General features: G+C 41.5%; 1 protein-coding gene across 2 annotated transcripts; it reads right to left on the bottom strand.

Moving 5' to 3' along the window:
• Positions 1-460: 460 nt before the first annotated feature.
• LOC139139763 (uncharacterized) lies at positions 461-13,583 on the bottom strand. Of its 2 annotated transcripts, none has more exons than XM_070708666.1 (5): positions 13,497-13,583; positions 3,606-3,708; positions 3,028-3,096; positions 1,609-2,833; positions 461-1,246 (listed from the first exon to the last, which is right to left on the bottom strand). In XM_070708666.1, the coding sequence occupies exons 2-5, from the start codon at positions 3,645-3,647 to the stop codon at positions 1,155-1,157; spliced, it is 1,428 nt and encodes a 475-aa protein (XP_070564767.1). In that variant the 5' UTR covers positions 3,648-3,708; positions 13,497-13,583; the 3' UTR covers positions 461-1,154. The 2 variants fall into 2 exon arrangements, with proteins under 2 accessions (XP_070564767.1, XP_070564768.1); XM_070708667.1 differs by lacking the exon at positions 13,497-13,583 and adding an exon at positions 6,188-6,296.
• Positions 13,584-14,347: the final 764 nt, after the last annotated feature.

The raw sequence follows: 14,347 nt of genomic DNA, 5'->3' as shown, positions 1-14,347 counted from the left end.
AGCGACCATATTGATACATACGTTTCGAAAGACGACGATATTATCTCATTTCTAACGGTACCTATCTTTTCAAGGGAGTCCAACCCCTTGCCTAATGTGATGTTCCGACAAAGCCGGCTTTCTACCGTGACTTTCTCTGCTCACCGTTTTGAATATATCGCAGTAAACGATGAGCGCCCTCCAGAGGATGAGCCTTATAACTGGTGTTAAACGTTGTGGATTACAACAAAAATTTAAAACATTCGCATGATTAAAGTACCGAGTTTGTGTGTTTCAACTAAACCAGTGCTGTGTTTTAAGCCATTATTTCAAGTCTAAGGATTAAGGCTGAACTACAGCTACTACTCGCTTCAAGAGAACTGTATCCATGTCAACAGTCGACAGTTGTCGGCAGAAACTTCACTCTGCAGTACTCGGTTTTACACAACGTAAACTCGCTATATACAAGACAGGGGACTAATTGTTGCACATATAGTCATTTGCAAATTTTGCCGTGTAACCCTACATCTCTCAGTTTCTCATGGTGAATTATGAACATTTTTCTAGGTTTTTATTTGTGATATATAATATATTGTCGAGGTCGATCTTTACGCTATTCAAGCTAGGTCACTTTCAGCTCAGCTTATACATATTTGTGTCTCTGTATGTAACCAAATACACCAGCTTTCCTAATTTCATCTTTTTCGATACCAAAAGTATTTAAACTCTTGTCACTTCAATCTATTTCAGAAATATCAACAAGAAAGTGATCAGAGGTAGCATGTATATTGAAAACAAAGTTAGCTATATTGTTATTAACATAATCGGGCTCGTCCGTTGTACCGCAGTCATAAAAACTCGGTAAATATGCAGTGAAATCTTGAAAACTTGCTAACAAATGTGGCTAACTCCCGTTCTATACGCTAAGTGTATGATAAGATAAGAATCAATCTCGCCATTCTCATCGAGGGATTAGTAACAACTTGAAATTAATGATAATGATATGATTATTGTGAAAAAGAAATCCACGTGACACTTTAGGAACTACTAGAGAGTAGTAGACTGCATTGTTTATGTTTTGTCATTGTCTCCTCCATCCATCATTCACCACAGCATTCCAGCTTCAGCATTACCACCTAGCATGGTACATAATACCATCGGACCTGTGTGTACGCTCACTGATGAGTGGTCTGGGAAAGCCCCCAGGGAGAATATTCCGGCTTTTTCAACACTCTACGGCAGATATCATAGTGTTTCTTGATGATCTCTGAAAACAATATGTTCAAAAGATAGTAAGGGAGTTTCATGCCCTGGTGCATGACAGCACAAAGGACAGGTTAAGAAGATGACACTTTACATTATTCTGTGTCTGACTGGTACCTCTAGGTAAGGAATTAAACTCGATGAGAAACATGACCTTTGTTTACAAAGCAAGAAAATGGAAGCGACTGAGTGAGCAAAACGATGGTAAAAAGTAGCCCCAAGCTGTCTCTATGGTAAACCTTTCCGTATCCATATATCTCAGGTACCATCCGTCGCTGATACTATTAGAAGATGGTTCAGCAAGATATTCTACCTGCCTGACATAAGGATGCATTGAAGTAACAGTCTTATTAAAACAATACATACCCTCCCGAGTGTGTCCGATTATGTATGTTGTTGCTAAATTTGTTCCGTACATATCGGATGTTGCTTGAATGTGGTCGCCAGGAGAGTACAAAGCAGTAATATCTGGAATACTTTCCATTTCATTAAAGTTCAGTATGTCTTCAGCTTTGCCACTGGCAAACGTATCTACGAACCCCCACATTCCATGCAACCCATTTGGAGTAGGTGAAGCGATGTTTTCTCCAGAGCCAAGTTTCAGTAAACCTTGAATGAAATCTCCGTCGTTGTATAATTGTCGACATAAAACTGCCATGCCCAGATCCAATCTTCCGTTGACTTCAAGAAACTTGTATCCCCCAGTTGGAAGTGCGAAAAATTCAATATTCAGAAACTGATCATTAAACCCCTTTTGGATCAGTTTTGCCAGAATTGAATCTGCTAACTGCGTGACTGTTTGCTCTTCTGCTTGCGTTACACTTGAAGGCGCAAACCCTCCGAGGAAGGTGCGTGCGCCCTCTCTTGGTGCATATTCATCAAAAAGCCAGTCGTGAATGCCTAGGTGTTTGATTTTACCTTTCTGTACACAAACGTTGGCAGTTGTAATCGCTTTTGGTTCAATGTATTCTTCCAGTAGAGCACAGCGAGAAAGACTGTACGGATAGACCTTCACGTCGATCCATTTTTTGGCAAAATCTTCAGAAATAAATTGATATTCGGTATGGTTTCTAAGATTCACCAAATTTTTGCGGAGCTCTTCCAATCCCATAACCTTCTGAACTCCCAGTGAACTTTCCCCAATAACTGGTTTAATGCAACAAATGCCTCCAACACGTTGTAAAAAATCGTTAGCTTTGTCAACCAGTGTTTCTAAATCAGCATCTAATTCGAGTATCATCGACTTTGCTGATTGAACATCAGGTTCATAAAGTTGTGCGCCATAGTATTTATGGACGGTGAGGAACGCGGACTCGATGGAGGGACCTCTGATGTGTGGAAATGTGTCTGCGAGAGCAGCATGCACGACCGATCCTACGTCAGCGCCACTGACTACAAGATCAATGTCATGTTTATTGACGATTTCAATACACTGTTCTGTGTATTGATTCAAGTCGATAGCTTGCGATGAATTCCATCTTGCAAAATTCAAGGAGTACTTTTCTTTGAAATCTTGCGGGAGCTCATTTAGTACAGAGAATGTACTTTCATCGAAAGCAGTCGGGCACAGGATCAGAGCTCTCTGTGTTGCCTACGAAAAGAGACGTGAACGTAAGAAATTGTCAAAAAAACTTTGTTAAATATCGCGATATCAACAAGGAAAATTATCAAAGTATATGAATTTTTGCTTTTATGCAAACGTATTAATTTGTTGACACTTTTGATGAGCGGCCGAGTTACTCCGAAGAGTACATTTTCTTCTCTAATGTTGGAGAATAATATTACCTTCGATTCTGTGCTTATCTTTGCAAAGAAGCTTCGTTTCCATACGCTCGATTTTATTTTTCCAACATGCTGTAATGAGATTGGAAGAGTTAGATAGCAGCGATACATTAAGCTATGGTATTTTACAGGGGCGTGCAATAAAAAGCCAAAAACTGTGAAATGCGATTCCTTCAATTTCACTTCACTCGAGAGGAAACTCTCATTGACAAACGATCCAATGATGTATTCACTGGGCATGTCAATGCATCCAAAATGAATCGAAGTCTGGCATATTCTCCTTGCATTGCAGTTTGCTTGTCACGTTTCAGAATCTGTCATTATTGAGACTTATCCCGGCATTTGGTCGTTGAAACGGCACTGAGTAGCTCGATCACAATCATATGTCACCACAAAACCGCACTCAGCACTGTCCAACATCTGTCTTCCATGAATATCCTCCTAACAGTATGGACTGCTTGTCTGGGGTGTGTTTTTATGATACTTAAATACAAACATGTCCCTTACGCATTAAAGTTTGTTATTGGCAAGGACCCCATATCCTAACGTCTATCCCCGGCCCACGGTGCAAGATCCCTTACCTTCAATGCATTAAGGTGAGATAAGCTTCGGATTACGTTCATACTCTTCTGTTCACCGAAAGGCAAAAAACTGTTTTTCCTGTTATTTCTCGATTTTCTGATTCTATGTATCAAGCATACGAGAAAAAATACTATAATCTATATAATATTGTATAATGTGAAGCCTGAAGTGTCTCATAGCTGTCTGTGTTATAAAACAACAAACAAACAAACTAAGAATGGTCCTCATTCTTCTGGATGAAACCAAGAACAGGGCTTCCAAGATCTTTAAAAGTAATCGATACATACGGTCTTAGACTACCTAACCAACAGAACATTCATGGGACTGTGTGCGAGTACTTCACGTGTACATACGAACATACACTCTTGCAGAAGACTGTCTTTAGGATTCATCACATAACTTTTTTACCAGGAACATCAACAAAAACAGAAGTGATTTCCCTCCCTTTTCATGTAGTTCAGCACATTTTGAAATCATGTTAAATGAAAAGCCACATAGCAACAACAATGAAAGACGTTCCTGTGCTTTCGGTAAAATGAGAAATGCAATCAACTAGACTGAACGCAATATCATTTGACTAAACTTGCAGCCCATACCAATCCTGTTTTCGTAAGCAGCACATCCAGCGGTAGAAAAGGGTCAGGGAACGAGACTACAGTATAATGTCCATGCACCAGGAAAGATAGAGGGTGGCAGAGTACTGCCCAGCGAGGTGTAGTGGCCCCTCATTCGTATTCAAAGTAGGAAAAGCGGACCATAAATCAAATATACATGTAGAAAGCCCCTGTTTAATAACTCTCTGTTCCCGTCACTGTGTGGAGCTCTCAGTCGAAAACATGATGTGGCCGAGGTTTGAATTGGAAGACTGCACAGAAGTTTTACGTTTCTTTGTTACGGTATTGAGCGGGCCCATTGGTTGAAAAACGTCCACCCGGTCAAAAAATTTGCATGGCACAGACACATGAAACTGATCAGATCTACCCATAAGCCTAAAGGCGCCAAAGCAAACGGGTGTATACAGTAAGTTACTAATCTGTGGACGCTGTCACCAGATTACTACTGGATTAACTTTGACAAAGACTCAAGTCAACAACGAACGCGCCAGCAAGGTATAACAGTCTGCTGTTATACCTTGCAGGTGCGTTAGTTGTTGACTTTGTCAAAGTTAATCCGGTGATAATCTGGTGACAGCGTCCACAGATTAGTAATTTACCCTTGCTTACTTTGGCCATGGCGAATTAGGCAATCAAACTAGTCAGATAATAGACGCAACACAGTGACAAAACTTAGCGTAAGATTGTCAAAGGACAAATAGGTTACAAGGCGAAGGAGAAAAAGAAAGCATTAAAAAACCGCGTTGACATAAGACCAAGACACCAAAGGTTTGAGGTATAAATCTATATTCGCAATAAATATCATAGTCAAACGTATTAAAATAAAATAAACCATAACAAGGAAAACCTAGTGCTGAGATCAAGGCACCCCTCCCCATCCCTACCCCTGGGGACAGACTTTTATGAAATCCCCTATGACGATACGATAGGGAGCAACCTTACGGACTGAACTTTATATTGGGGGTGAACGGGGCTGTGAGGTGTGCTCTTCATACCAATGACTGCGATTGAGCTTGCCAATCAAAAACCATATCGAAACGAAATCAATTGATTATTTCCAATTTAGAATCAAGCCAAACTTGTTGTGGTTTGAGCAAGTGTCTAGTGTGATTTAGAAAAAATCTTGAGTTCTGGGTGCACAAATATTTATAGTATAAACGCACACAGACATACATGCATATCACGGTCACTTGTGGTTACGGCGCTATGCAGGGGCCCTTCTTACGTGTCGAGCCACAAGCAACTGACATACCTACCTACCTACCTACCTACCTACCTACCTACCTACCTACCTACCTACATACATACATACATACATACATACTGACATACATACTGACATACATACATACTGACACACTGACATACATACATACTGACATACATACATACTACTGACATACATACATACTACTGACATACATACATACTGACATCATGTACATACATAAATTAAATACTGATATATAAATCATATCACAGGAGGCTACGCGCAGCAGGTAATATCACAAATGCCACGCATGGGCATTAAATGGGCCTTGTCTGCCAGGAATCTTAATGTTATTTTTGCAGAACAAGGAATCCCAACAATAATACGAGCGCCTGAATCCCGGGCGTGAACTGTCGAAAACACGGTCCCTCTACCGTGTCGAAAACAAGAACATGTAGGACCCGAGTCTCTCATAAGGTTGCTCGCACAGCACTGTTATTTTATAAGCAATAAAGCCCACCCAGCTGTGGGTCCATAGCTGTGGTGTTTTCAGACGGGATTCCTGCCTTTTACGGGCCGGTTTTGACTTTTCCGATTTTTAACCCCGCCACCACAGCTATGGGATATTCCATAGACTAGCGTCCAAATCCGCCGCAAGCACCCTTTGCGCAAGTTTGCTCGACGATATTTCGAAAAATTTTCCATCCAAATTACAAATTGCCAACACTCATCGACAGCTTGGTTATTAGGGACTCACCAGACCAGAAATCCGCTCAAAATTCACTGAAATATCGCCTTTTTTCTAAGTTTGCGCGACATGACTACACGTAGACCGCCATTTTGCTAGCGTAAAACTGTTGGTCGAGGATCCCTGCAGTACGTCACTACAGTGACGTAGGGCCGTGACCTCTCAACTTCTAAACACAAACTGAGAGATTCATCGTGTGATATCGATGACCATCGTTCGTCTTATGGACATTCCCAGTCTCACAAAACTGAAACCAAACTTTTACTTGGGGGAAAAAAGTTCAGTCCTAGGATCTATAATTATTCGTGGCGCGCCGCGCGGATGCTGGCCGTAAGTTAGTTTGTGTTCAGAAGTTGAGAGGTCACGGCCCTACGTCACTGTAGTGACGTACTAGTACTGCAGGGATCCTCGACCAGGCGAGTCAGAAAACCCGGACCGAGACGAGTCGAGACGAGACCAAAAGACCTCCTATGTTACTGATAGAAAAGTTACTGGTTTTTTGCACAAAGGCAGCATCTGTACCAATGCCACGGGAAAAAAAGGACGTTGATCCACTTCTGTCTTAGTCAAAGAAGTGATATCCCACCCCTACCATCGACTAATGCTTGTTCATTTTCGTACATTCTAGTCAGTGGTTACATAGTTCTCCGAATTTGAATCTTAATCTGAGGCTGCCTCAGATTCCACACACATAACATACATGTACTATAGTATGAAGACTATGGAAATCCGGTCACGACATGCGACATGCGACCTGCGACTTCAAAACTGCGACCTGCGTACCGCGTGTTTGTCAAACTGCGACCTGCGTATAGGGTTAGGTTTAGGTTTAGGGTTAGGGTTAGGGAAGTCGAACCCCACGAGAAGAAAGTTTTGAGCCTTGCCCCTTCCAACGCCGCCGGCCAGGGCAACGTGTAGAGCTAGGGTTAGGTCGCAGATCACGCAGGCCGGGGACGCAGGTACCGGTCACGAACTGCGACATGCGACCTGCATTCCCGGCCTGCGTCTTTAAACTGTGATCTGCGACCTAACCCTAGCTACACGTTGCCCTGGCCGGCGGCGTTGGGGAGAGGCAAGCCTGAAAACCTGTCTTCTTGTCGGGGGTCCGACTTCGGGGTACGGTTGCAGTGGGCGCTCAGCCGCAGAGATGCGTCGGCTCCCGGCGGCCCAACGTTGCCCTGGCCGGCGGCGTTGGGGAGAGGCAAGGCTCAAAACTTGTCTTCTGGTTGGGGGTCCGACTTCCCTAACCCTACCCCTACCCCTAACCCCTAACCCTAATCCTAACACTAACCCTACGCAGGACGCAGGTCTCAGTTTTGAAGTCGCAGGTCGCATGTCGCATGTCGTGACCGGATTTCCATAGAAGACCGGTCACGACATGCGACATGCGACCTGCGACTTCAAAACTGCGTCCTGCGAGTTTGAAACATACGACCTGCGACTTCGGCATTTAGACCAAGGTGTAGGCCTAACCTGCGACTTCACAACAGCGACCTGCGTCCTGCGTGTTTGTCAAACTGCGATATCAGTCTTGATTTGTTCGCACCATTGCTCTGAACACGAGCCTGAAAAAACACGAGGGACACCATTGCACTAGGCTATATTAAAACAGCCGGTTTACCGCATTCTCGCGACCAGAGCATTATTTTCGCACCGCTGGCCTACGCAAAAATCGGCCAGCGAAAGAATTCAACCAGCGATAGAAGTGCATGAAGCTGTGACGGTAGAGAATTCCACAAACGAAGAGCACAAATTTATTTTCCTTCTTACGAAAGGCAAACCGATCTGAAATAATGCAATAGCAATAGGGTTTTAAACGTCTACATCAGTGTTTAATAGTTTCTGGAACTTTTCTGCCTACATGATCTAAAATATTATATACACACAAAAAATAATATGTACATATTATAGTATGTACATATTAGGCTTAAAGACTGAAAATAGGATTGTAGGAGGGTTTAATTATGTCCTGTTTTACAGTTTTAACTCGCGTTATCTATAAAGAACTTGAGTCGGTCTCTGGCTATTCATGGTTAGCAAATATGTTTGCACTTCTGTCAATATCAGTATTATTTTAACTGCTTTACTTTGCATATGTTATTTGTGTAGACAAATGTAGTCCGAAGTTAACCAGTAAGAATATTTTTATTTTTCCAATTTACTGAACAAAAGTTGGATCAATTCGATTTTTTGACGAAAAGTAAAAATGAAATTAGACGAAAAGATGGCAACATCCGATGATCAATCACTAGAGAATTGGAACAAAATTGGAAATGTTAGAAAATGAACGACAATAACTGAAAATTCGAATGTTTGCAATGACACTGACGCAGTTATGATACAGGGGGGACAACTGATGAATTAAACAGACAGCTAGATGGTTATACCACAGTGAAATGAGGATAAATACCAGAGATTTCTAAAAATCAAAAAGTTTGTCGATAACATAAGGAAAGAAGCGAGGTAAGGCAGACGAAGAATATCTAAAATAATTTGAAATTATAATATAAACATATAAATGCCTATCACGTAGCATATTATTTTCCATGCATTAACACGGACTGTCAACATTTCCGTCATAAAATTATCTCTCCAGATGAAAATGAGTGAACTGGTGTGTACATGAATTGAGTTTTGCCAGACTTGGTGAACGATTTACCAAAGCGAAAGCAATGGCTTATTAATTGATCGATGTTGAACGTTAAATCTCCTTTCCACGTTTTACCCTTTGAGCGCTGTAATTTTCTCCCACCAAAATTTTAGTGCAAAATTTTACCAATTGTATGATTTTTCTGTAATTGTTTGATAATTTTGGACCAAATCGACATCACCTTTCATTGGCTACAGGTTTTTCCCAATTTTTTTGCAAAAATTGGAGAAAAATTGACAGGGGTTTATTATATAAAGGGGACAAAAATAGACTTTGGCGCTCAAAGGATTAAAGTTCACGCAAGACGCCTCCAATCTAATACTGAGGAAAACACCATGAAACGTTACGTGTTGTTGTCACATGTCGCAGTTGTGAAGTCGCAGGTCGCAGTTTGACAAACACGCAGGTCGCTGTTGTGAAGTCGCAGGTTACACGTAGGTCTAAATGCCGAAGTCGCAGGTCGCATGTTTCAAACTCGCGGGACGCAGGTCGCAGTTTTGAAGTCGCAGGTCGCATGTCGCATGTCGTGACCGGTCTTCCATACTATAGTATCAGTAATGTAGAAAAATGGTGCAGAGCCACTGTAGGTGCCGACAAAAGTTGGCTATTGACACGCGGGACGTTTTTCTTCATAATTCACCACATTTTAGTGAAATAAAGTGCTCTTCTTCCACGTAAATGAAGAACACATTGTTCTGCCATGTAGTAATTACAAAACAAGGTCTAATACGTCGGAAAATCAATATTTTGCAATGCTAGCGAAAGCCGTCACGCACGGTACGTCGTTAGCTGCAGAACAGTAGCTCGAGGTTTTGCCTGGGTATTTGGGTCGGACGGCAATCTGGTTTTGCCGTCCGACCCAAATACCCAGGCAAAACCTCGAGCTACTGTACTGCAGCTAGGTACGTCGTACGCGTTCACAGTGTCACTCTAGCATAACCACGGTCCTGCATACGCGTATTTTTGCCGATTGGTGATACTTATTTGGTACAATGCCACCCTTTAGTGATGATGAGGTCCGTTTTGCATTGTAAAAGTCGGAAAATCTTAGTAGTTCACGTCAGAGAACTGTCATGACAGGCATCGTGATTTCCGATGGCCGCGACATTGACAGCTTGGTCGCTTTCGACATAACTCCGCATGCCTGCATTGAGAAACGACTATTACGATGGTGACAACATTCTAAAGCTTCGTCAGCTAATCCAAAATAGCAAGCAAAATGCACCCGAAGCGTAACTTCACGGCCTAGAACGGCGCGAGGCAAGAGCCAGAGAGAAAGATACAAGGAGTCTCAACACGGGGAGCGGACATTTTAACCTTGACCTCCAGTTCGGGTCAGCACTGGTGTGCTGCTTCCATGGTATAGTAAAGCCAATGACCTTGGGTACGACAAAACTGTAACCGGAAATTAAAACATTTTGGTAAATTTTTTTTCTCGCTGAAAACATCGTAGTAAACATTGCTATCACTTTCAATATCAATGTGCAAAAAAGTTTTCAATATGGATCTATACTGGGTGTTTGTAAATGTGGTAACTAGCCATAACGATCAGTAACGACCAGAAACGAGCAGTAACGAGCAATAACGACCTAGAACTAGACAGAACGAGCCAATAACGATCCGTAACGAGCCAAAAAAATTTGATCTGTCCCTTAATTAAACTAAAAGCGCAGTTCCCGCCAAGCTTAGAAATCACGCCCTCTATGACGTTTGGTATTGCCAAAAACTTCTGCAACAGTGCTCATAGAGTAAGCAATAACGAGCTAGAAATAGAAAGTACGAGCCAATAACGAGCAATAAAGAGCAAAATAAAAATGATCTGTCCATACAGTGAACTACAACCGCACTTCCCGCCTGTCCTTGAAATCCGGCCCTCTACGACATGCTTTGTACAATCTCGAAACCTCTGCGGCAGTGCTCAGTAAACACGTGGCATACGAGTGAAGCCTGATAAACATTTTTCGAATAAAAAGAAAAATTCACATTTATTTATGTATTGTTGATAAAAAAAGACAGAAGAGTCAATTCCCAGAGAGCTTATAAACTTGAGCGCGCGTAGTATCCGTTTTGCATTCATGAAACCACATTTGCCTGAACTCTGACCCTTGCCGGCAATCATGGTAAGGGACTGAAGAAAGATTATGAGGGGAGGGCCCCATTTTAAAAATTACATCCGGAGTCTGTTGGGCAAACCATTGATAAATTCCCCAACAAAACAAGCGATATCCCTACATTTGTATATGTTTGATAATGTACTTTATATAGAAATTTGGAGGTAAGAAGTGCATGTGTGTGCATGCATGAAATATGATTTTTCTCTAATTTTACACTACTATTATGAGAAAAGCATGGACTCTTTTTGCGATACAATACTGACTATGTCTTTGCATTTGTAAATGTTTGTCAATTACAATGTGGTGTTTGGAAGTGAATATGTGGGATTTAAAATTGATATGTGAATTTCGGGCCAAAACTACAACCTCACTTCACATGGTAATCCAGGGATAAACTATAAACAATTTTTCCCTTACAAAACCACAGGGAAAAGAAATCAGTCCCTTGGGGTGGGAAGGGAGGGTTTTTGTGCAACTGTTTACTTTATTTGATTTTATTTTGATTATTTTCAAAGGATAAAGCTATTCTTTAAAAGTTTCATGGTATGGTTTTTTGAGCACGTAAATTGATGTACGTTACTATTTTTCATGGAAACACGTTTGAAGTTCACAATTCACTATTTTGTCCTCAGCGTCATGTTGAAAAACATCAGCCCTCCCGTCTTATAATTTCTTTTCTGTCCCTTAGCATGAGTAATCCATTGGGGAAAAGATCATATTTTGGGGGCTCTTTATTGCCCCTTATTGGCTCGCTCTATCTTGTTCTGGCCCCTTATTGCTCGTTATTGCTCATTACTGCTTGTTTCTGGTCGTTAGCTCGTTACTGGTAACGGGCCGCACCATGTCCAAACATGCCGTAGAGGGCGGGATTTCCAGGATTGGCGGGAACTGCGCTTGTAGATTAATGTATGGACAGATCATATTTTTTTGGCTCGTTATGGCTCGTTATTGGCTCGTTCTGTCTAGTTCTAGGTCGTTATTGCTCGTTACTGCTCGTTTCTGGTCGTTACTAGTCGTTATGGCTAGTTACAACATTTACAGACACCCATCTATACTTGACAAATAGGTTTGCAGGGGAAGCAAAGTCGCCTTGCCCCCACAAATTGATTTTTTTACCTAATAAAGGTTTTGTTTACTTTATAGCATTATTCTCAGAACTATTCTTAAAAGATAATGCTATTCAGGAGAAATTCCTGACTCTCCAATTGCAATAGCATTACCTCTTATCCTCATATTTCGGCTTTTCCTTTGCAATTGAAAGAACCGTGGACGACGACTTTGTTCATTCTTACGAACAAAATGGCAGAGGAAAACATTATGAGAAGCATGAGGAAGTTTATTTCGCTAAAATCCGGTAAAATTTGGCTAAAAAAGTCCCGCGTGTCAATAGCCAACTTTTGTCTATTGACAGGCGCCTGTCAATAGCAACGGCATAAAATTAAACCTATGAGCTCCCAGTTTACTTTCTTAGTATAATGTGTTTATAAATGGTGAATCTAATTTCTAAAAAATGATTACTTAAATCTCCTGTATGTATGTTTCTAATACAAGGTTACCTATTTTGAATTCACAGTAGATATCATAGTAGAATCTGAATCTGGCGCTTATCGCTTAGGCCAAAATGCCGACGTCGCATCGCAGTTCGCATGTTTCGAGCTCGCCTTGAATTCAAGTTGAAAAAACCTCAACAAATCTTTTTTCAGTTGTTCCAATCGTTGATTGTGCTATCTTTTGCTTTGTGCATCGATCTTTGACACTCTCAACAAACTGCAAGTTTTCTGTAGTATTGTATATATGATGTATTTACAACGCCTGGCCTGAGGGGTCATTATGGTCTCGTCTCGACTCGTCTCGGTCCGGGTTTTGAGACTCGCCTCCTCGACCAACAGTTTTTACGCTAGCAAAATGGCGGTCTACGTGTAGTCATGTCGCGCAAACTTAGAAAAAAGGCGATATTTCAGTGAATTTTGAGCGGATTTCTGGTCTGGTGAGTCCCTAATAACCAAGCTGTCGATGAGTGTTGGCAATTTGTAATTTGGATGGAAAATTTTTCGAAATATCGTCGAGCAAACTTGCGCAAAGGGTGCTTGCGGCGGATTTGGACGCTAGTCTATGGAATATCCCATAGCTGTGGTGGCGGGGTTAAAATCGTAAAAGTCAAAACCAGCCCGTAAAAGGCATGAATCCCGTCTGAAAACACCACAGCTATGGACCCACAGCAATAAAGCCCACCCAGAGATGGTAAAGTAAAGTTCACGACATATATGCACGAGCGATAGCGAGTGCATATATGTTGTGGACTGGTGGTCAAAATTGAGTGGTATACCTTCGCTGGATGTGATTTATTGCCATTATATCATAACAGTATATTGAAATTCTGGCATAGAATGTCAAAAAAAAAGGATTTTGGCTCTTGCCGAGAGCTCGCGCGTGTGCCAGCCGTGGTATAAAGCTTATATCGCGAATATACCACGGTTCTTTTCGCGTCTCGACCAATCAGATCGCTGCATTTGCGCCATCAATATACTGGTATGATATAATAACAATTATTTACCTGATAGACTTCTTAACACCAACCGAACGCAGTAAAACTGGCCACGTCAACAGATACAAAGGACCACAGAATGACCCACCTTAAACCGGAAGTCTGAATAGTGCTAAACTGTGACCTCTGGGGGTGACTTTGAGATCACGCCACAGATCAATGGGCCGTAACATTTCGATACACACGCAGGGTCTACGTCTAAATTGTATGCCCATCTTACTTCGCCAGCATTAAAAATACCAACAACACACCACTTTTGTCACAAATGAATCCATATTTTAACATTGAATGGCCTTGCTTGATTTAGGCCCCTAAAAGCCTCTCAAAATTCTGAAAATTAACTTATCTTCAAAAAGTCGGAAAGACACCCGTACTCGCGAAAATATCGGACGACCTACTTTTTGCGACATCTGTGTTTTCCGTGTGTGCCGTAAAATGGTATAATCTTACCGTTTGCATCCGATTTTGTCTTTGTTTTTTACGTTCCTTTATAAACTCATGATAAATTACGCACAGCGGCGTGGTTGTATCAATAAGTTCGACCTGTTTTTAATATGAGATGCATATTTGTTTCGAATCATTGATTAAAATCCACGACACATTGCGGCCAATCAATTTCTCGTAACTTCGGCGGTATAGAAAACACGTTCATTGGAAAAAGGTTCAAAAAACTCTTCAGCACCCGACGAATTGATGATTAGCCTTATCCCTGTTTTTTATTTGCATGAATAAATTAGAACCTTATATAAACTGGCTACTATATCACGGATTGATTACGTCAATACTTCGTGATATAACTTAGGTAGCCAACTTTGTTTGGAAAATAAGGGACATAAAGAGGAGTTTGGGCGGGACGAAGA

This window comes from Ptychodera flava, chromosome 9, assembly GCF_041260155.1.
Source record: "Ptychodera flava strain L36383 chromosome 9, AS_Pfla_20210202, whole genome shotgun sequence".
NCBI lineage: Eukaryota > Metazoa > Hemichordata > Enteropneusta > Ptychoderidae > Ptychodera > Ptychodera flava.
Note: the sequence above shows the minus strand (reverse complement) of the source record. Positions and strands in the feature narration are given on the sequence as shown.